General features: G+C 39.4%; 1 protein-coding gene and 1 long non-coding RNA gene across 5 annotated transcripts in view; one reads left to right on the top strand and one right to left on the bottom strand.

The window, feature by feature from the left end:
- Positions 1-6,636: 6,636 nt before the first annotated feature.
- The window catches only part of XKR4 (XK related 4), a 408,833-nt gene continuing 391,631 nt past the window's right edge, over positions 6,637-23,838 (bottom strand). Inside the window, exons 3-4 of one of the 4 annotated variants that reach the window (XR_004185812.1) lie at positions 15,290-17,439; positions 6,637-7,369 (exon numbers count right to left, since the gene is read on the bottom strand). Coding sequence is in view for 1 of the 4 variants with exons in the window: in XM_021942325.2 (XP_021798017.1) it covers positions 16,493-17,439 (947 nt within the window). In the remaining 3 variants the exon portion in view is untranslated. Of the gene's footprint in view, positions 7,370-10,091; positions 17,440-23,838 lie in introns of those variants that run through there. The other 3 variants (XR_004185811.1, XR_002523805.2, XM_021942325.2) reach the window with 3 other exon arrangements.
- Positions 22,339-23,282, top strand: LOC103886807. Its single transcript, XR_002523806.2, has 2 exons — positions 22,339-22,428; positions 23,124-23,282. It is a non-coding gene; the product is annotated as an uncharacterized LOC103886807 (long non-coding RNA).

The raw sequence follows: 23,838 nt of genomic DNA, 5'->3' as shown, positions 1-23,838 counted from the left end.
TCCTGAGGTTGGGTGGTGTATATCATGTACAAATTTTTGAAAATTGCTTTGCACCAAGTATCCTTTTGAAATTTTAAATGAAAGACTTATTGATTACAAAGTGCATGGTTTCATGTTTCTAAATAAAACAACTGTAGCTGAGGTAGTTAGATGTGAAACTTATTTACTTAAAATAACCGGAGAATGAAGAACAAATATTGGTAGCAAAAATCCTTGCCATTTGGGAGCAGGTTTATATTGTGCAATGGTTTCATGCTAAGCAAGATGCTTCTTTTTTTCTACTAGATGTTATTAATTAAATCAGAATATTAGTGGTAGTAGTATTTGTTTCCAGTCTGCTCGGTAGGATGTCAGTACAGACGAACTTTGTATCCCTAGTCATCTCATTTGTAACTCATGCTCACACCATTTCTGCATTGCAGCTATCACGTAAAATGGCATTAATTATCATTACTAGAAACTCCAATCCAAACTGCAAAAAGAATTAAGTAAACACTGAGAAAAGAATCCACAAGAAGGATGATTTTGCTCTTGCTTTAACAACATTTTTGTCATAGCCCTAAATTCAGTGTACTGTTTGGTTTCAAAGAGGGAAGAAACCTCTGGCTCAGTGGTTGCTGTCTTTGTTCTGAGAATGGGAAAAATGTAATTTGCATATCCTTCATCGACTCTCTCCCTAGGCTATTGAGCTGTCTGGCTACAGAGAGGAAAAGCAGAAACTATTTAGTAGAGGCAAGGTTCTCATCCAAGAATAGCTATGGTCTCTGTCTGCCCTCTTTACCAAAGAAAGGTTTCAGATGGGAATCTTCAATAAGCAATTGACCAAATGATTCATTCTTTTCTTATCTGATACCATCTAGATAGAAAAGGAATTTTGTGATGATAGTAAGAGGTCAGCAATACCAACAGACATAAATTAATTGGGAGACACTCCTTTTGATCAAAAGAGAATTTCCATATGTTTTCTATCACTTGTTCATGGAATACAATGTTAATGGGAAATAGCCATGAAAGTTGACCACAATTAATACATTTACAAAACATCACATATGTGATGTTTACAGAATGACTGGTCCTCAGCAGCATAATCACATGAATCTTTGCTGAAAATTTTAGTTTTTCTAAAAGAGTTTCTTACTTTCAAGGAGGGCTCTGGAGAGTTCCATGTGGTCTGGAAAGCCTTGAAAAGAGGCTGAAGTCTCCTTTCTTCCAGTGCTGAGATGTATAGCTTATATCTCAAGTACATGTTGTCTCTACTTGTCTTTTCATCTGTTCGGTGAAGGATCTAGACTCTGTCATTTCAAAGGGTTATCCAGCTCTAACACACTTCAATTCTGGTTTGTATCTTTGTGGTAAAATCTCCCCATGACATACTTGCCCCACCATCTTCCTCCCATCCCGGTCACCCCACCTGCAAAGCTGCCAGGCCCCTACATCTAGTCCAAATAGGCAACACCAGTTTTCTTGTGCAAAAACAAATAAAGACACGGTATTTCTCTTTATAGCAAAAAGGATATTCTGCTGCATTTCTGGTTGGGAGCGTATTGATACTAGGAACTGGGCAGGGGAAAAAGGATAGTCCGAATTATTTTTTAACTCACTATTCTCATAGTATTAGTCTACGAAAACAATACTTCAGTCTGGTATGGCAGCATAAACTTAAAAAAGAAATGAATCAGATAATTGCCTAGGTTAAATTCATGCTTCAGAAAGTTTAATACCATGCATTAGATATGTTTAATTAACCATCTTGAAATGTTAAGGCTTTGAAATATCACTGCCAATTAGATTTTAGAATCCAGAAGAGATTATATTGAGTGCGTATCTTATGTCAGCTCCAAGCACGAGATGATTTCAAACCCACTTCTCAAGTAAACTTTCTGAGACCCATTTTATATTTCTAAGAGTGTGCAAATTTTTTTCACAATGGAATATAATCGTTAAATAAGGGCACAATGATAATATTGATGTACAACAACTTTGCCTCATGAAGCCATATCATGAAAACATTATCTGCTTTGCTAGTCTAGTTTCGTGGATGTATTCCTATATCACAATATTGCCTCTATGTCTCAAAAATTACAAATATTTATAAACCAAAATCATGTTATTGCACATTAGTTCTTAACAGGATTAAATTTTTAAGTACAAGAAAACGTGTCACTTTTGGGTAAGTTGTACAGGATGTTCTCTGATGTTGTTTTCTCACTGTCTCCTTTTTCCTTCAGTAGAATTACCACCTAAGCACATGTAAGCATATGTATATCAATATATAGCTGAAGCCCTGTGTAAAAACTTCCAAAATATTTGAAATATAGTTATAATATGAAAATGAATCAGTGCAGGAGTTCCAGGCAGAAATAAGGCTTTACGTTCTTTTATTGTGTTGTAAAGATGTGTCATCTTGGGGGTGAAGAGGATACTCAATGGAAATGACACCAACCCTAATCTCACTAATATCTGTTAAAAATCTTTCCCTGCTAGTGGATTTCAGAACGCCACCTGGTGATCATGAGTAAGGAACTGGGGCATCATGCACGCATTCTGAAAAAATGCAGCTTAGGATCAGGCATGCAAACCCCTCAGGCATGAGGAGGAGACAATTTTTCTGGGTGCATTTTAATAAACATTTAGTAAAATTCAGTTTGGTTAACAGGAAAATTGCCAACTTATATAAAGCGTCTCAATGTCTGGACGAAAGGAGTTGTCTCATTAAAAAGCTAATCATTGAAGAAAATTATACATAGACCTTTGAAGGAAAAGTGTTAGTTTTATATAGTGGTGAAGAACCATTGTATTCTCTGCTTGGTGAGTTATTGCTGTTGTGTTCCTCAGACTCCAATTCCTCCATGCTGCGCACAGCTCTCCTCTGTTAATGCCAGTTCTCAGGAATGACAGCACTTTCTAACCTATAAGCACTTTAACAAATCTAGCTAATCTCCACAACACCCCTATGAGGTAGGTAAATAAATATCTCTCTTTTGCATATGGGAAAAATGAGGCTGAGGGTGAGTTTCCGAGGCTGGAGAGATGGACCAGGGATTAGGGCTCAGTTGTGCAGAGATTCCCAGTTCCTGTTTCCCAGTCACTGACCCATAGCCCCTCCCATCCCTGCATCCAGAAGGGAATCCATCCCATAGTGTAAAAGGGTATTGTTTTGTAGAATGACATATGTAAGTATATTTAAGACAGTCACTATATTCAACACAGGGATTTTTGGTTTTCTACGACACCATAAATTCCATTGATTTTCATACTACCAAAGATCACTGAATAAAATGACTCAAGCTTTTGTGGAGGACAATAGATTGTCACCTCTTTGTTGCTGATTCAGCTAAACATCCTGTTGGTAACCTGAAGGTAAAAAGATTTGAAATGGGATTTGGTGATGTAAAAATCTCAGGGAAAAAGAAAAGCAAAACTGAATTGGGCTGGTACACACATCTGCGATGGGACTCACAGTGATGACGTTGTGGAGCGTAGGGGGTCTCTGCTACACAAAGTGGAGGATCCATTTGATTTCCTAAAAACATTCTGCATGTAAGGGAAGGAAGGACCCAACAAGGAACTTTATTGCCTTCCCCATAAAGTCATTCCAACTTGGAACTGAGTATGGAATGTGACACAGTCAAAACCCTGCCTACAAATCTTCAAAACCTTTTTCTCTGGAAATCCCCTCAATATCTTTGCATAGCTGAATACCTTTCGGTCCTCTGTGTGCCTGCTCACAGTCAATCATTTGTATTATGTTCTGCAACCTAAGCGCTCTTAAAGAAAACTGGTCTGAATAGCTTGTCTGCTTTTCTGCTAAGCTTCAGGACCATAAATGAGGCAAGCACAAAATTTGAGACAATGCTCACCAACCCAGTGTCAAATCAGGAGAAACAAGATCAGCTTCCTACTGTTACAATGAAGAAATATCCACAAATAATCAGGAATGCAAGTGTCAGGATGAACATCTCAAACTTTCCTTCTGGGAGGTGAATTTTCCTTTTTCTTTTTTCCCAGGAATTTTAACGATGAGTACAAAAAAACCACTAAATATTCCCATATTTGTGGTAACCAGTTGGTGCTTGGAAATTGGCATGACATCAACAAACCAAACCCAAAAAACTACGTATGGTATTTTGTTTGGTTTGGGAAAAATAGCTTTTACTTCTATCAACACCATAAAATTAACCATGATATGATTTTGTCAAGCAGTTTGAACTGTTTTTAGGCTTAAAAAATATCATAAGGAATGCTTAAAATTAAAACTTCTATTTGAAGAATAAAAACTTAACAAACTTGTATTTCCCTTGAGCCATTTTGTCAAGTAGATTTTGTGAATAACTAAGGTGATATGAACAGCAGAAGAGCAATGATACAATTTATAAAAGATGGCAAAGACTGAATAGAAAGTTTCTTGCCTGGCAGGGGCCGAGTGAAGGAGGGTGTGCTGCAGCCAGGCCCAGAATGCCCAGGACAGCCTACCTGACCTCTTTCATTCATGTGTTTGCCGAAAGTAAATAAAAATTATAAACATTTGCTCTGCATTATTTCTCTTTGCACAACAAAGAGACTTTTAGCAGCAAAATATGACCAGCAATTGCTTACGGCGCAAGAAAGTTCAATTCCATTACTTATAACACCTGAGCAGTCTGTCTATCCAGACAACACCAGACACCCAGACAGAAAACTGTAGGATTCAAACATCTTGACTTTTCCAAATATCCATATGTTTGATATCATGAAGACCAAATTTACCACTTGAGTGACCTATTTTGCCACTTTTCCTCAGGATATTTGCAGTCATGTGGACAGTCTCTATTTTTTAATAACTCTTTGTCTACTTTGGTTTAGTGACGATGGTTCAGCAATCATCTGGAAAATTCGGATGTTGAAAGCCCCCAAAAGAAAAGAAACTTAGTCAGGAGGAAAAATCAGAGCTTGAGGGCTATCAATGGTCCAGTGGTTTTGTCTATGTTGAAAAATCGCTTCACTGTCCGTTTCTTTCCACTTCCATTATTCTGAAAATTATTCTCACAAGAATTATTTTTTCCAGTTTGGGAATAGATACACAGACTAGGTGACTGGCAGAATTGAGATTCACAATATGAGTGAAAGATTCTAATGCTTGTAAACTCAGTTTAGTGTGTGTAGACACAGAGGCTCTTGTGACATCGTGATATATTTACAATAGGAAGATGAGTAAGGCCATGGTAACCCTGAATCTCATTGCTGTTGAAAGGAGGGATGGTTAAATAGTTCATGTTCTACAAGCAAGGGTGACTTACAATACCTTGGAATACCTTATCTTAGAACCCATCAGAAGCTCTCCTGCAGAGCCCATAGGGGCCAGTGGTCAAGGAGAACGATCACACGGGGTGGGCTCCCCTAATGACAGAGTCACTCTTAGACATGACACCACTGACATCTCTGTTTTCCCACTGTTGTCAGGCCCTGGCCTTCCAAAGGGGACATGTCTATTGTTATCGTTATGGACTGGCAGTGACTATTTTGAACTCCTCTGCGCTGTGAAAAGGCAAATACTGTGGATGAGCCACTGACAGGTTTTCTCTTCATCACCATACTTGGGCCTCTACATTAATAGATAACCTCTGGCCCAACACCCAATCCTGCTAGAGTAACTCTTACCCATGAACCTTGCTCAAGAGGACTGTTTATTGCTCCTATATCCCCATGATTGGCCACCTCATTGTACATTACAGAGCATCTTTGTACCTGTGTGGGCTCTGGGGTTCAAAAAATGAACATTTTCTTTAACGTGTTAGTTTTCATTGCCTGGCAATTGAAAATAAGTCACATGGTGGTAGACCACTTTTTGTCCCCATTTTAATTCAGTTCTTGTGCCAAGAGCTAGTTCTGAAAACTGACTCGCGGTGATACTGGTGCTGATAACTGGGAAGATCATTCAGTAGTGCTTGCTATTACACATCTTGGTGATAACCACCAAAGTGATAGCTTAGGGAGGAGAAACATCTTCGAAACACAAGAAAAAGAATCCCTGCTTCTTCTTCTTCTTCTCATTTTCCCTAGACTGCTTATTGACAAATCTGATGACTTCTACTCTTTCATCTAGAGTGAACTCCTAAAATTGTTATACCAAAGGATTAGACGGAAAACTTTATAAGAACATATGAAGGCCCGACTCTCTTGCATACTCTGAAACTATGACCTGATAACTTCTGGTAACTTCATTCTTATCTTGTAGCTCAAATCTTTCTTTGAAAAACAAACAAACAAACAAACAAAAACAAACAAAACAGAAGGGAGAAAGAACCATGTCTTAAATTAAGAGACGGCCTATTTACCTCTATGTGAAAATGTAGTCATTAAGAATATTGGGGCCGGGCGCGGTGGCTCACGCCTGTAATCCCAGCACTTTGGGAGGCCGAGGTGGGCAGATCACGAGGTCAGGAGATCGAGACCATCCTGGCTAATACGGTGAAACCCCATCTCTACTAAAAAATACAAAAAAAATTAGCCGGGCGTGGTGGCCGACGGCTGTCGTCCCAACTATTCGGGAGGCTGAGACAGGAGAATGGCGTGAACCCGGGAGGTGGAACTTGCAATGAACCGAGATTGCGCCACTGCACTCCGGCCCCTGTGACAGAGCCAGACTCTGTCTAAAAAAAAAAAAAAAAAAAAAAAAAAGAATCTCGGATTTGTGATCTTTGAGCTCTAACCAAGGTTTTGCAGGGCCTGAGAAGCAACAGGATAGCCAGTTCCACATAGAAATGGATCTCGGTTTGAAACTGCTAATGTCATCACCTAGGAAGGCAGGAATCAAATTATTCAGTAGCTACACCCATGCAGATTTTACCTCTGAAGCTGAATAAAAACTCGATTTTTATAAATTGGTTATTACAATGCTGACAATGGTAGTCTCGAGAAATGAGATAAAAGCAGCAACCGTACTCAGACAGATCAGTTATTCAACAGATGACAGTGAAATTATTTTCATTTCCAAACATGTGGATTTGAATCAATTTAAAGCAAGTCTCCATGACCCAGTACCCCATTCTCCGAGCTATATAAGACCCCGGGAATATTTTTCTTTTTTTTAAAAACAGCGCTTACTGGAAAAAAACAAATGAAGCAGATGAATATTCATAGCGTGAGCAATGAGAAGCAGGTAGCAGGAATTCACTAGCGCTCCACTTCACAGAGGTCTTTCTCTTCAGGCCTGGGCACGTCATGGTACTACTGCTGAACGGAAGTGCTCCTTTTTCGCTAACTGATTAATGCTCCCTTGCAGGAGCTTCGTTACAATATTACAAGTCAAGAATTTGCAAGATTAAAGTGTCTGTTGAATTAATTAACTGCAAATCACCTCCAGTAAAGCTTGACAAGCTCCAAGATGTTTCTGTAGAAAAAGAAGGGAATCGATAGCATCAGCAATAGGCAGCTTTGCGACAGTGGAGACTGTATTTGTGAGTGACAGCTCACTGCTGCCTTTCTCCCTCTTACAGCTGCAAGGATTTACATCTTTCCACAGAGCCCCAAGCCTCCGATTCAGACTGCGGAAAATGTTTCACCCCAGGCTTTCAAAATATACTTCAGAAATCCATTTCCTTTTTTATGTACAATGCATTAGAAAGGTTAATAAAGGAAGTTGAATATTTTAATTTTTTGAAAGAATGATATAAAATGACAATTATTCCACTAGCTGACAGGTCTCCTTTGGTTATGTTAAGGTGTGTTATTGCTCCCAATTTGAATAGAATAAAAAACATCACAAGGGGCTCAGCAGAAAACCTCAGGTCAAAGGTTAATTGCTAAGTGAATGCAACAGTGCTCAACACACAAAGTGCTCATTTTCCAGACTCACAGTGGCTTGCAATGGGTTCTACTGGTGTGTGATCAAAATAGTAATTTTGATTACGATCATGGAAACCCAAACTATATTTTGAACACATTTAGTAGTGTTTTGGAACTTCTTGATGAATTAATCTGAAATAATTACAAGTGTTGATTTGATACAGCTCCATACCAGAATGCCACTAGAACAGGTAAATTAAATTAGCTTAACCACATCTCCATCTGATAACATTTGTAGTACTTAAATGAAGTGATAATTTGATTAAATCCATTTTAATACAAATTAAGCAATGGAGAGGAGGAGAAGGTCAACAATGTGGTAGATGGAAATATAATAAAAACATAAAACTTTATATTTTCTGAAATTCTAATAACAGGGTAGATGACATGCATCAATTATTAGCACGAGCAAATTTTGTGTGAGTACTGTGCTGGTAATATTGGCTTCATATTTTGATTAATTAGTTTTGTTGTTGATTTGTTTTGTTAAACAAGATCTTTGCTTAGCAAATATTATATCCGTAACTACATGCTTCTTTTTGTCTGGTCCAATGACTAAAGTAGCAATAATGGTAGTAAAGAATGTGGTAATGGTGGCATGAACCTAGAGATCACGGTACCTTGTAACATTTATTAGGTCAACTCTTTTATTAATGCATAATGTGACTTGCCAAGGAATTTGAATTATTCTGTACTCATAAAAGTTAATATGCTTTCTTCTCTCTTTTCTTCTACTCTATGGAGGGTCAATGGGTTTATATATTCCCTGAGCAGGATTATTTCACATAAGGAAAATTAGTTATACAAGTTAATAGTGATCTTTAACAATCTGCTCCTTACATATGTGGGAAGCCAGTCACTCAGGGCCACATTGCAGGAGAGGATGCAATCGGGTCCAAAGCCAGTGTGGGTTTCCCGAAGGAGCTGGGGCTGACTGTCTTGACTCCTGACTCTTGAAATTGTCATGCAGCACAGTGCTGCTCTTCTGGGCATCGGAGGAAAGGCTTTAGAGCAACAGCTGATGTTTATGTCTGGAAATTTGTTATTCCTAAATAACCAGTATGCTGGAGAAACACAGTAAGTGAAGAATGCTTTGTTGAAAAATCAGAGAAGCCACCTATTGGAAAACTCTTCACTTTGGAGACTCCCTAATTTCATGCCTTTTCTTGAAATAAATTCTCAAGAATCGCTCCAAAGTTTATCCAAAAATGATTGTTTTCAATCAAATACTATGCGCCAAGAGAGTATTTCAATGGTTTTTGTTGTGTCGTGATATTAATTTAAAAATATCTAGTGTTGTGGAGAGTCATATAAACAAATTATAAAATTACTTTTTATAAGCAGTCATCTAGTGTTGATTTTTTTTGGATTCGTATTGTTACTTTATGTTCGTCATCATTATTTTATATAGTAACTGTTTATTGTGAGGCTTACATGCTACACAATGACATTTTGGTCAACAACAGACTGCACATATGACAGCGATCCCATAAGACAATAATATTACATTTTTTACTGTAACTTTTCTATGTTTAAATACACAAGTACTTACCATGGTGTTACAGATGCCTACAGTATTCCGTATGGTAGCATGCCGTACAGGTTTGTAGCCTGGGGACAATAGGCTCTACCATATAGCCTAGGAGCGTGGTAGGCTCTACTGTCTAAGCTTGTGTAAGCGCACTCCATCACACAATGATGAAATTGCCTGACGATGCATATCTCAGAATGAATGTATCCCCATCCTTAAGTGACACATGACTGTATAGTCTTAGAAAATCTGTGTTTCTTTCTTGCTTCAATATGAAATTAAATATAGATATTGAGAAGAAGTAGTGTGGTAGAGTAGAAAAGAGTAAGAGTTGATGTCAGAAAACTATGATTGTGCTGCTAATAGCTAGACTGTGAGCTATTCTGATACAACTTTCCTTTTGTGCTTGACTGTGCATTGCCTAGCCATAAGAGTTGCAGAGGTCATACTTGTTGAATAAATGACTCAGGGAAAAAATAAAAGTGTAATACGTAATCCTGATGACAAAAATTGCTTGTTCTTTTTGGATCTTAGTTATCTCATCTACAAAATAAAGTGATAAAGCAACACTTAGATTTCTTTTACATGCTATTTCCCTATAAAAATCAGTGACTTCTAATTTTATGTAAATTCATAAAGATCTCTTAAATCAAAGCAGAAAGATAGTTACTTGTATTTTAATATACTACATTCATATTGATCGTTGAAGATTTTTTAAAAATAAACACCAGGGTTGAGAAAATTTTTGGTTTATTATCGGCTACCTTTTTAGTATCAGTTCAAACAGCACACACACAGCTTACTAGGCAACAGTATCATTGAATGGGTTACAACTCTGTCATCTTGCAGACCTTCAGACATGCTACATCTAAAGTGAGAAGGGAAAGAACACATCAATTATTTTATAATTCCATTCAACAAATATTTGGTCGACACTTGCAGTATTATTTGCATCTAACACTAAGATAAGGTTCCTAGACTTATATGATTGTTCAAGCTAGTGGTTTAATAATCCTCTTAAATATTAAATTTTGTGACCTGCAAGATATTAAATAAAATTTAGGAAAAATTATGGCAGTGAAACAGAATTACCTTATAATTTAAAAACATCATTTCAAAGACTTGTTAGATCTCCCTCTCTCCCTTCCTTCCTTCCTTCCTTCCTTCCTTCCTTCCTTCCTTCCTTCTTCCTTCCCTCCGTCTCTCCCTCCCTCTTTCTTTTCTTCTCTCTCTATCTTGTTAAAATGCCAAAGTAAGCAATGGGGTTTAGTTTTTTTTCAGTCTGCTTAATTGGATGAAAACAGCATACACATATAAAATACGAGGGACGTGGCATCACGTTAATTTATGTTTATCACTTAATTGAATACATAGTAGAGCCATAGGAGGGGGACAGTTGCCTGGAATGGAAGAATAGCATTTATCTGCCTACTATGAGTTAGAGAGTTAAGGTAAAATTTAGTTACAGGTGATAGAGACTTCCATTTCACATCATTGACTGTTACATTTTTAACTGTTCATTTTGAAGGACATCTTTTACTTTTAAATAAAATTTTCTTGGAAAATTTTGATCATCAGACCATGATTCTCCTTCTTCTGAAGACTTGCCAAATCAGGACTAGATTTTGTGGGAAGAGTCACTGGGCTCCCAGAAGTCGCAGTTGTTGAAAGCTGTGCTCAACCCTCAGCCCCACTGTTTCCTAGCTTAGAGATGCTTGACATCTCTAAGCCAAAGTTTTGTCATCTGTAACTGGTGCTTAACTCACAGATGACAGTGAAGACTAAATGAAACCATATAGATACAGTTCTTAGTCCAGCACTACATGCCCAATAAACCATCCATCGTGATGAGCTACTCTCAATATGGGAGATAGAACCGTGAGAAAGTCTATGGGGAAATGAAATAACCAAAAGCAAGACTTGATTTAGGCAGCTTGTTTCTGACTTAGGCCATCAGTATATTATGAAAATATTTCAAAGACATTGTCATCTCTTGTTTTGCAGAATATAGGCCTCAAGTTTGACTAAAGCTTTACATTTGGGGGCTAGGTCGCTGCCTGCTATAAATATATATATATGTGTGTGTGTGTGTGTGTGTGTGTGTACATATATATATATAAACGCAAATGGCTGTTTGGCACTTATTCCATGTGGCTTTCTGCCGTGAAAGCCGGCTGCTTGTGTGCTAGCCTAATTGCTTCAATTAGCAAAATTAAATGGCTCATTATGTTTTTATACAATTCCACCCACATTCTGCAGTTTTACTTTAGAATGAGTAATGATACTGTCGAGGCTGTTGATTGATAGCCTTGCCAGGTGCCCATTTTTAGGACAGCAACTAGACAAGACATATGTCAACACAGAGAACTCTGGAGTGGCCTGATGCTGCCACCCAGGTGCCTATGTGAAGAGGAGAGATGCCACTCGAATGCTCAGGGCATTTCATGGCCTGATACAGGTCCAGACAAGAGTCTCAGAAATGGGGGATAGAGTGGAATCACCCATCCTTGGCCATTTTGAAACACTGGAGCATCAGGTGGGAGAAGGAGTGTTACGAGTCAGAAGCTGACACAAGCGATCATTTTGATTGTTTTCAAAAATGACATTGGATTGCCAAGACAAAGGAACGTTGATCTGCCTCTGTCACTGAAATTATAGGAATGACCACCCCAGTCCTGCTGTGTTTTCACCATGCGCTTCAACCATCTTCTGAGCTATAATCTGAGTGACAGTATGAGCTATTTTTAAAAAGGCTTTAAGGAATTCTCCTTAGCACATAAAAATGCAGGCATCTCATCCAAGCTTTATATAGAAACAGCAATAGCTAATGGCAAAGATATGTGGAAAATGCAAGGGAGCATATATTTAGTCTAGAAAATGGTTCATTAGAAAAAATCTCTGGATTCTTGTCTAAACATTGTGTCAGAACTTGTTTCCATTCAATGGCATTTGGTATATTTAAAAGCAAATGTGTAACCTTACACAATCCTGGTAAGGACAGAAGAGGTTTTCTTTGCTCAATTCAATCTGTTCAGAGAAAGAAACTTTGAAGTCACACAGAACTATTTTATTCAGCTGTTTAAAAGATGAGATCCTTAAGAAATGATAAAACTCATTCGAGCTAAGAAGTGCTGAATTATATCTAGGTATTTCCAACTGAAGTTCATAAGTGTGTTGGTCTTATAGATGGACTGTAAGCTTGGGTTGGTTTTGAAAAAGCAGTAGGAAAATGCTTCTTTTCTAAAAAGCTTATGTACACTTTATATGCATAACATACCACTTTATATGCATTCAAAAGCAGTATATACTTTATCCGTTTCATCTCTGTTACTTTAGTTGGAAAGTGTGTGTGTGTACATACATATACGTGTATATATGTACACGTATATACGTATATGTATGTACACACACACACTTAAAAAAGAACATATCATTTTTAAAAAACAGCCATTGAGTTTTCAATTACTCTCATTCACTTTTAATTGGTCTGTGCAATCACTTCCTTTACTCATAGAGCAAAATAAATTGGGCATTTTGAAATTAACCATGAATACTTCATTTTACTTTTATCTTCAGATTATCTTTTGCTAATACTTGAATTATATATTCTTGCCATGTCAGTAAGAGAATTTATTATATTTGTTGGGTTAACAGCATTTATCATAAATGAGTAGTAACTAAGTGTCTGCAAAGAATGTTACTGAACTAGACAGTACGTAGTTAAGTAAATAAGCAAAGAGGATTTAAAGGACATAGTCATTTTGCGAGATTTTGACTTACATGGAAAAATTATTTCCTTTTCTTTCACACAAACAAAGTGTCACTATGGTTAAGATACACACACACATTATATATATTCATTAAACATGGTTTCATATTGAGAAATGCAAGTTTAAAAGTAAAACAAATTACAATGTTGTTCCTTTAGAAAATTTCCTGATCCTATGCAAAAAGTGAGTAAGAGCAGATCTCCCTCTTAAATGGAATCAAAGTGGACTCAGACATGGAAAGGAGCCTGCACATAAGGAATGCACCATTTCCAATTTTTTTCCTTTGGGATTCTCCAGTTACTGTCTGTGGAGGGTTTAATGGCAGACTGAAAAGGAAATGTTAGAATTAAAATATAAATACAAAAATTAAATTTTGATTCTTTGTACATTGACGATGTCTCTTTAAATCTGAATACTTTAAACTCTCTGTTATCTGTGCCTCTACAAAACGAGTAAAAGTTGTTATCACCACAACAGTCTGGTGGCAGTGTATTGCTTCCTGAATCATGGAAACAAGGCTAAATCATGATTTACCTCTAGAGTAAGTTGTTTTGCTCTTGTAATCTTTTGAAAGGTTGTAATTCATCACATCGTGGATATGTTCTTTCCTTAACAAGAATTCATGCCGAATTAAAATATCATAATCTCCAAGTATGTTGGATAACAGAGTATTTACAGTATTTGGGAAATCACTGAAAAATTCAACCTTCTTACATTCTCCTGACTGCCAATCTCACCTCCAAGTCAAAGCACAGTACATCATTTTTAATTGACATAGTATTCATTCTGACCCGTAACATGTTGAATGAGAGATCAAGTTGAGAAATAACTTAGAACTTACATGATTGAAGCATGATGGGGCCTGTTGGGTTTGTGTTGATCGATTGACTCTATTAGATTGTAATCTGTGATTTACTCATAGAATCAAAGGTATAGTTCAACTGAGAAACTCAATTTCCAAAGATCATCAGTTAAAAGTTGTCTTGGAAACAACGAAGCTAATAACTCAAGGTTCTGCACAAAAATGAAGAATTTGCCAAAATCATCATTTTTTTCCTTCTACAATGGGGGGTGGAATGTTTTCACCATGTGCTGACAACAAGAGCCTTTTCCTGGGCCTTTACTGGTGACTAGGTAATCTTCCCACATCCCAACAAAAGATTAGTATTTTTTAGTGGAAATCTTGCTTGGAGGATCAAATCATGGAGTACTAGGAAGTATGTCTACTTATAAAAATTGTCTATTTTTTTTAAAAAATTGATTTGGGGCTTTGTACCAAAAGAAGTCCTAGGTTGAGCCCTCTGTTACTTCCTGTGATGTCATTGTGGGGACACAGTCTCTGGATGACACACCCATTACAGGTGGTGGCTAGAGAACTGGACTACTTTATGTGAATTAGTCCAAATAACCAAATAATTAAGTTAAACTTTTTTTCTTTTTCTTTTTTAGTGGTTTGACTAATACTTAATCTATCAGTTGGGTTAATATAAAACCAGGGAAGGAAGTTTAAGACATCTTCCACTGTGGTCAGGTTTGTTATAATGGATGGATGAAAGTAATCATTTACATCTTTGATTTCCTGGGAAACATTGGCCAGTCTTGACAAGCCCTTTCTATTTAAGCTGATTCTCTCTTCACCTGATATTCTGATAGCACCCCTGGCCAGGTTCCTGGGGGCACCAACTTGCAAAGTAGGGTGATCTTGCAAGAGACAAATGTTTTCAATCTGCTGAGGCAGGCTGATGGAATTTGTGGACCAGGTTCTGACATCCCAAGTAATTATGATGCTTAAAGTGTTTTAAACGATTCCAGGTCTATAAAAAAAGTGATGATGCCTATGTGTATACCCTATATTTTTTATTACAAAAATATTGAAATAATCCATGAGTTATTCCACTCTGCACCAACTATAAAAAAATACTATCAAAGTTTGACCGGCACTTTTAATGCAACGAAAAGCACCATGACCAAGGACACTGAGAACAGAAAGCGGGGAACGTTTACTTGCTGTACGGAGGTATTTAAAACCCAGAAGCTTGTTGTAAGAGTGCGACTTTACAGATGATTCAAATACAAATCTTAGCTGGATATAGTGATAAGCCCTCTATCAGTTCAGAAGGGTTTTTTCATAGCATATTCATTGCATCTGTCTGCTCATACTTACTAAAAAGTGTCCCAAAGCCTCTAAAAGACATATCACTTTGACCTTGGATTGCGGGGAGCAAAAGTCTGTACACAGTGGAGAACTTGATTGCTCGTTCTCTTGCCTGCTTTTAGGGGGCTCATGCCAATCATTCTCAGTTGTTCGGGGCTTCCACGTCAGTCCTGTGGTTGGATGGTGTTTGGCACTAGAAAGGAGTGGCACGGCCTCTTCCAGAGTCGGCGTCTGCCTATTGTCACACAGAGCCACTCATTCTGCGTCTGGAAACAGATCCGGTTGCAGCCCATTCCTCTGGTTCGTGCAGCACTGCCGTTATGTCCCAATAGGCGCTGCACATGACTGGGAATCAGACTCTCATTTTGCCTTTTTCCCCACTTCCTCTTTGTGTACCTATTACATTTTTGCAATTGAATACTGAATCATGATTACTATTTAATTTACATCATAAAGTTATTGAGCTCCTTGGTCTTGTCGAAAGCCATACATGGGCTGCATAGGATTTCTGTCAAAAAGGATGTTCACAACAGAAAATTTAAAATATAAAACAAATCCTGAAATGTGTAGAAAATGAACCATTCCATCAATGCTAACACATGTGTAAACAACATTTGGGTTTGCTGTCCATTGGATAGGATTTTCACACGTGGTATGGATTTCCAAATGAGAAAATGGTTTATGAATTCTTTTCTAAGCAATACTATTTTTTTTTTTTTCTTGAGGGATATTTCTCTCTTTCTTTGTTTTTATATTCCTGCGGGAATCAGAGCTTTGCATCAAAAAAAGTCACCTAAGCTTTTTTGACAGAGGACTGGTGTTAGTGTGTGTATGTGTGTATGACTGAATCTATTTTTATGGAAAGATCAGTTAACACCATCAAGACACCCTAATGATTGGAGGCAAAATTTTCCATAATAATAGTACCCTCTGGTGGGTGCACCCAAGACCGTGCAGGAGGAGTTTGGTAGCAATGGAGAGTCCTACTAAGCCAGCGTCATTCTTTCAGGTGGAGTCAGAGACTCTTGGGTGCAGCTGCTTTGGAAGGAGACCAGCTGCCCCCAGCCAACAGGATCAAATGATAATGGTGATGACGGTCACTCTAGGAACTTCACAGCTCACTGCCCTGCCCTAGGATGAAGTGTCATTATGGCCACAGCCCTGCTGTCACCCCTTCATCTGGATGTTGTGGGTCCTGCAACTCCTTTTGCTTTATAAAGTGGTTTCATACTCCAACCGCTCCTGAATAAGGGCATCATCTTTGTACTGCAGCCTTGGAGGAGATGGGGAACATTCAAAAGCTAAAATAGCCTTTCGGAGGCTTCGGTCCAAAACATGCCTCTCCCATGCCGGGTACCTATTCCTGAACAAGTCAATTTTAATGACCGATTCTTCAATCCGTGGTGGGCGAGATGATGGGGTGGATGGGGCAGTGGGTCTCACCTGAAAGACAGGTACACACCCATCCCGCTCTGCGAATTTCTGATCGCGCTCGCTGACAACACTGCGGTTGTTTGAGATGGACCGTAGGGTGCTTGTGGCCACGTCTGGGGGCAAAGTGAAGGCAGCGGCTGGGTCCTCACAAGCACAACTTGGTGACTGCCCGAATCTGGGTCCATTGGGATGAAAGAAGGCGTAATACATCAGCATAAAAACAACGCCAGTTAAAAAGCTGCTGAACACCACACACAGCGCTGGAATGGCAAATGCGTCTGCAATCTGGGGAGCCTTGTAGAGGTACCAGAGGGCACTCAAGGCTGTATTTTCCAAAAGGATCACAAAATAGTAAATGAATAGCCTGCAGCGTGTCCTGCCTTCCTTGACATTGAACCAACTGAAGATGTAGATAATCCCCACCACCATGTCGAACACAATCTCTTCCCATTTGGTGATACAGAATTCTGTCTCACAGTGGACGATCCAGAAGGTCATGATGCACCAGTGAAGGACGATGAAGATCCCAAAGTACAGCTGGAAAACCGAGGCAAAGAGGGCAAACGTGATGACCCTGGCGGCGATGGTGAAGAAGTGCCAGCAGAACTGGATGATGACCGCCATGTAGCTGATGGGCTTCTTGTCATCTCGAGAGTCCCGGAGGGCCTTCTGATAGGAGGCCAAGGCCCAGGCCAGGGACACGAGGGAGGCTGCCGCTGTGAAACCTACAAAGGCAAACAGGAAGACAGTCTGTCAAAAATCAGTTGCAGCAATGCCCCCTGGAAGTCACACAGAGCTGGGGGCTTGGGGAAGGCTGGCTTTGACCTCAGCAAAGGCTCTTAATTTCTTTTTTTTCTTTCTTTTTTTTTTAGACAGAGTCTAGCTCTGTTGCCCAGAGCGATCTCGGCTCACTGCCAGCTCCACCTCCCGGGTTCAGGCCATTCTCCTGCTTCAGCCTCCACAGTAGCTGGGGCTACAGGCGCCCACCACCACGCCCGGCTAATTTTTCATATTTTTAGTAGAGAAGGGTTTTCACCGTGTTAGCCAGAATTTTCTTTGGGTTTTAACTCAGATGGGGATCCTCGTATCTGTCCTCTCTAAGGCTCACCATATGGAGAAGTCATGAAGCTAATAGGAATGCTCCTCAAACCCAGCATGGGTGTGAGGCCTGGAAATGGGGTGGAGTTTAACTGTCTGTATTTGGTGTAAATGGACTAAGGAGGTAGTTCTGTGAAGTGGGAAAATAACCGTGGACCGGAGGCTGTCGGACCCGGGTTGCTGTTTTAACTTTGCCACTTACTACCCTCATGTCCTGGCACTATTGTTAAAACAGATGTCCTCATTTTTAAAGTGGATGATCTCCAAAGCTCCCTGTCAGCTTTGTGATTCCATGATTGAAGGGGATATGTAATCACAGGAAACCAGGGACTAGCTAGTTTATCTTTCTGCTTGGAAGCAGGATTAAATGTAGCTTATTCACAAAAGACAGTTTATGCGTTCTTAGAAATAAAAGGTGTCTGTACAACATCCTTGGCAATGTTTCTTGTGATACCTGGTGCAGTTTGTCCTAGTGCAATCTGGCACTCTTCCTGCAGCTTTCATCTGTTCCTTACTGCCTTTCCCATAACAGAAGACATGTCTGCTCCCTGTCTTCCATCTCTTAGCTCTTCATAGATTAAAGATTGTACTGAAATTATTTTACAGTCACTTCTCTTATTTTATCATTTTATTGGCCCCATTCGGTTGGTATTCCCTCTAAAAGCAGGCTTCCAAATGTTACAAGTAATTATTATTATTATTTTTTTTTTGAGACTGAGTCTCGGTCTGTCGCCCAGGCTGGAGTGCAGTGGCGCGATCTGGGCTCACTGCAAGCTCCGCCTCCCGGGTTTACGCCATTCTCCTGCCTCAGCCTCCGAGTAGCTGGGACTACAGGCGCCCACCACCACGCCCGGCTAATTTTTTTTTTGTATTTTTTAGTGGAGACAGGGTTTCACCGTATTAGCCACGATGGTGTCGATCTCCAGACCTCCTGATCAGCCCACCTCGGCCTCCCAAAGTGCTGGGATTACAAGCATCCGCCACTGTGCCTGGCCAAAAGTCATTTTTATTGTTTTCCTCGACTCTTGTTCCACCTCCTGTGTGGCACAGTTCATCTCTATGGTCCAGATGTGGCCAGGGCTCACCTAAAAACACACTGGCCTCCTTCAGGAGAGGGCTTTTATGGGAAATTCCTCTTTTGTCACGGAAACGGTATGCCGATCTGCATCGCAGCTGGCTTCCTTAATGAGCTGAACCAAGACTCACCAAGACTAAGAATGCTCTCATCTATTTTAAAGTCCGGCTGGCTTTTTCTTCACCAAATCTATTATTAATCATAACCAGGCCCCATTAAAGCCTTTCTCTTCTTTTGGAAATAATAGAAGATATGTTGATTGCCAAGAGCTTATAATGGAATTGGTATTTTTACTCAAAAATATATTTTATAGAGAAGAGCTGTTGTCTATAATCCTTGAAAAATGAAAAGGAAGTACTCTTGTGGAAAAAGGCCACACGAATTGACAGAAACACACTCAACCCCAATAATTATTTCTGATACATCCTCCTTGAGTAAGGTGAACTCCAAAGAACAATTATTGATAAGGAAAATATTTTCCAAGAGCCATTTCTCATATTTCCTCCCAATAAAGCCAGCAGAACAACTAGACGTGCTACACTAGGACCTTCAGGCTTTTGTTTTCTTTTCTTTTTCTGGTTAGCACAAAAATCTTTAATTGCCGTAAGTCACAGGCAGCTGTGGCGCTATTTATAGGTCAGAGACCAGTATACAAAGGAGTTTCTGATAATTTAATTTCTAAGCAACAGAAAACACCGACATCAATTATAAAACAAATTCTGGAGTGAAAAGAGGGGGAAGGAGAAAAAGTTTAAAAAATGACAAAAGAAGGTGAGAGAAATGCGAAATAAAAGGTAATGGGATAATGACTATGCGAACGTCTTAATTATCAGTTGGGGATCTAAGAACAAAAGGTTGTGCCGTTTTAATTTCTACGCCTTTGTAGGGTATAGAAGCCGCTCATATCTCTCTCCTTATGTGTACCATTTGCAAACGTGTAGCTTCTCACTAGACTGTGCTCCCTTTGTGGTTTTAAGCGGGGCGCCCAGCTCGATTTCTGCCCAGGAGGATTTCTGCCCAGGAATGCCCCTCCTCTTCCTGCACGCCGGCCTCCTTCAGCACAGCTGGGGCACAGCGCCGCCTTCAGGAAGATAACTGCATCGCAGGTCAGGCTCGCGCCAGCCAAAGGGGCGTTGTCCACCGGGTGGTCAGAATGGTTCTACCAGTGTGCACAGGAAGACGTTACTTAAGGCTGCTTTCCAAAGCAGTGAAAAAATAGTAACAAAACTTTAACTACACAGTATGATGAAATGATGAAATGATCTGTTGTCAGATTTAAAAGAATAGAAACATTAGCCTCCTTCAAATTCCCCTGTAATCTCTACCCCTTTTATTGCGTGTCCTAAAAGAGTAAATCAGCCTACGTTTGACACTCCAGGAACTTGTTAAGATGATACTGTAGCCCTAGAAAAATGAAGGCTTTCTATCAGCTTTGCTCTCTCTATATCTTACAATTAAAAAAATCTATACCAAAGGGAAATTTCATGTCCCTGTGATACCCCCTTTATGAATTCTCTGCTTCAGCAATGAGAATTTCTCTTCTTCCTTTGTTGTTGTTGTCGATGATGACGATGATTTTTTGAGACAGTATCTCACTCTGGCTGGAGTGCGGTGGCACGATCTCAGCTCACTGTAGCCGTCACCTCCTGGGTTCAAGCGATCCTCATGCCCCAGCCTCCTGAGTACCTGGGACCACTGACGTGTGCCACCATACCTGGCTAAGTTTTGTACTTTTAGTAGAGAGGGGGTTTCACCATGTTGGTCAGGCTGGTCTTGAACTCCTTACTTCAAGTGATCCTTCTGCCTTCCCTCCCAAAATGCTGGGATTTTAGGCATGAGCCACCGTGCTGGGCCTTCCTTTGATTATTATTTACTTTTTCGTCTGTTTAACAATTGATTTTTATAAGACAAATATATGCTGAACAGAAAATATGGGGTCATATTCAAGTTAAGACCCTTACAACTTCACAAATTCACAACTGCCACAGAACACTTAGTTCTTTTGCTCTTTATACAAATAATACAAGCTCAGTTTTTTCCAATGCCAAGGTAGACTTCCTTAGCAAGGCACGGCCTTATTCTTAGAGTTCTCTGGAGCTTCTGATGTGCAGTGGCACAGTGCTGGAGCACAGGAATCTGAGCACTCTTTTAGCTATTAATGTGTATTTTAAGTTGTTATTTGAAAATAATTTCAAACTTACAGAAAAATTGTAAGAATAGAAATATTATATTGAACATGTATATTTCATTTGCCCCAGTTGTCAACTGACTTTATCATTGCCCTCTCTCTGTCTCTGTCTCTCTCTCTCACCCATTTGTGATTAAATGCATACATTATGGTCCTTTACCCTAAAATATACCAGTGTTTATTTCCTATGAATAGGGGTATTCTCTTACATAACCACATAAAGTTATCAACTTCAATTAATTTAACATTGATACAGTACTTTCAAAAAATCCACTCTCAGTATTCTGGTTTCACCAATTGACATTAACAAGGTCCATTCCAAAATTTTTCTCCCCTGTACAGGATAAAGTCTAGAATCAGGTACTACATTTAATTGTTGTATTAATTTAGTTTCCTTTAATCTGGAATATTTCCAAATACTTTCTTTGCCTTTATGACACTGGCATTGTTTGAAGAGTATAGTACTTGAAAATAAGAAAAAAAAGAAAAAAAAGGTGTTCCTCATTTTGGGTGTACCTGCTGCTTCCTCATGGGTACACTCCCAGGCAGGAATATATGTGACATTGGACAATGTATTTTTTCAGCATCATCAATATACTAAAATATGAAGATTCCTTCAGTGGCCCCAGGAAAAAATATATAATGGGTCTGTCGGTCTTTTCTTTCAAAATAATGAATAGTGTATTACTCATGAAAACTTGCTTCTAAGATCGAACTATAAAAACAGCTACAGGGGACTAAAAGGGATTATATATTATTTCTTAAAATGTGAAAATAGGTGATAAGACCTTAAAGCTTACCTATTGCAATAATCTTATTTTATAGAAAAGAAATTGAGCTTCACTTTGAGAGGTTATCTTCCCTCTCTCCTGCCTCCCATTTATCGTGGGTGAAAATTGTCCTTCTCCAAAGCGAACCTCCTGCCTCCTAAACAAGGGCGCTGACAGTTAACCTGCCTTTCTCTGGATTCCATCTCTTCCTCTATAAGAGTACTTCCCCAGATCTTACAAACATGTAACGAGCCTCCTTTATCCCGGAAACACCATTCGTGGGATTTTTTTTCTCTCCTCTTCTTTATTTCAGATGTGTCTCCTGTTTTCCCTCCTGTTGTTTCTTGTTCCCCCATTTGGTCTGGTTGTCCTTTAGCTACTGGCATTGCTTGGGATGCAGTCCTCAGTCCTCTTTCCGTCTCAGCCTTTCTCTGGGTGACCTCACTCACTCCATGTCTTGAACCCAACAGAGAGCAAATGCCCATCTGGACTCCCAGCCTGTCTGAGCCCCAGAACTGTATGTCTGACCGTGAGACCTGAAACCCCATGGACCTACGATGAAATACCTGGAAGCAATCTGGCTGTAGGTGACAACATTTGCTTTCTCGTGGAACGAACACAGTTCTTCTTCTCTTTATCCCCCCTGTTGCTAGTGTAATGCCCTTCTCGGAATGAGAGGGAACATGAATTTCCAGATAGGCGGCCACAGTTCTAAGAAAAGGATTTTACCTGCAGCTTGACTGAAATGCCACGTCCAAAGTCACCCAAATCCATGTGTTCATAATGCAGACCATATCGGGTCATTGTTTCTGTCACTGAACTGAGTCAGGCTGATCCTGATGTTTTTGCTTCTCGTGGGTGTATGTTCCCTTTAGGGCATCTCTCTTCATGTCCTTGTTTTCCTCCCCTTCCTTCCCCTCCTCCCCTCCTTTAACTCTGCTCTCCTCTATTTCCTTTTCTTATTGAACATAGTATGGAATTAAATTATTTAAAAAATAGTTGTATTAGGTGAACCCAGGAGGTGGAGCTTGCAGTGAGCCAAGATCGCGCCACTGCACTCCAGCCTGAGCGACAGAGTGAGACTTTGTCTCAAAAAAAAAAAAAGTTGCACTAATGACAAGTTTGGTGTTCCACAAATCTAACTCCACATATGTTCTTAAAACACAAGTAAAGCTCAGAATAAGAAAGGAAGGTAGTCTATTTAAATGCCAGTTGTCTGCTCTAACTATTCTTTTCTTTACCTTTGCTCTGATTCCTGTGGCTTTGCTCCAAATTCAGATTCGATTTCAAGGCTTCCCACAGCGCCCATTAAAAGGACTCAACATCACTAACCTCTGCTTTTCATCACAAGTAAATTGCTTTCCTATAACCTGCCTCTAATTTGTGTCTAAAAGCAGTTTGAATGAGAGAGGTAGAGAATTATTTGTGTTAGGATTATAAAAAATGATAGCTAATGTAGTCCTGGTTGATAGCAGGTGTGTGTGGTGGGCAAAAACTCTATCATCTCAACTTATGCATTATTTCCTGTAGGAAATAATGTATAAAGGGTTAACGTCGGTTGTAAAACCCCCCTTGAAAACATTATAATCTGAGTCCCTTTGATTTTGAAACCTCTAGACTAGGAGGGGGCTATCTCTGGCCCCCAAATGTAAATTGGTTCTCTCCACAGACATGTTTCCATACCAAGTACCCCTTCCTGTTTTTAAGAGCATGGATCCCAGTTTATAATTATGCTTCATTTTGTGCTTGTTTAATTATTGTATTTCTCACTACCGGGGGTCTTTTAGGTAGGCATAAATGCCGGTGTATCCTTCTGTCCCCTTGAGCATTGCAAAGTGCTTAACATATATTCAGAATTGGCACTTAGAGGGAAAAGAAGGAGGGACAGAAGGAAAAAAAAGAAAGAGTATTCCAAATGTAGAGCCAGAACCACAGAGAGAATGAAATGTTCAAAAGATTTGCACGATTCTTCGTTGTTCTTCTCTTCTGCTTC

The sequence above is a fragment of the Papio anubis genome, chromosome 8 (assembly GCF_008728515.1).
Source record: "Papio anubis isolate 15944 chromosome 8, Panubis1.0, whole genome shotgun sequence".
Lineage (NCBI taxonomy): Eukaryota > Metazoa > Chordata > Mammalia > Primates > Cercopithecidae > Papio > Papio anubis.
This window is presented reverse-complemented; position numbering and strand designations above follow the sequence as displayed.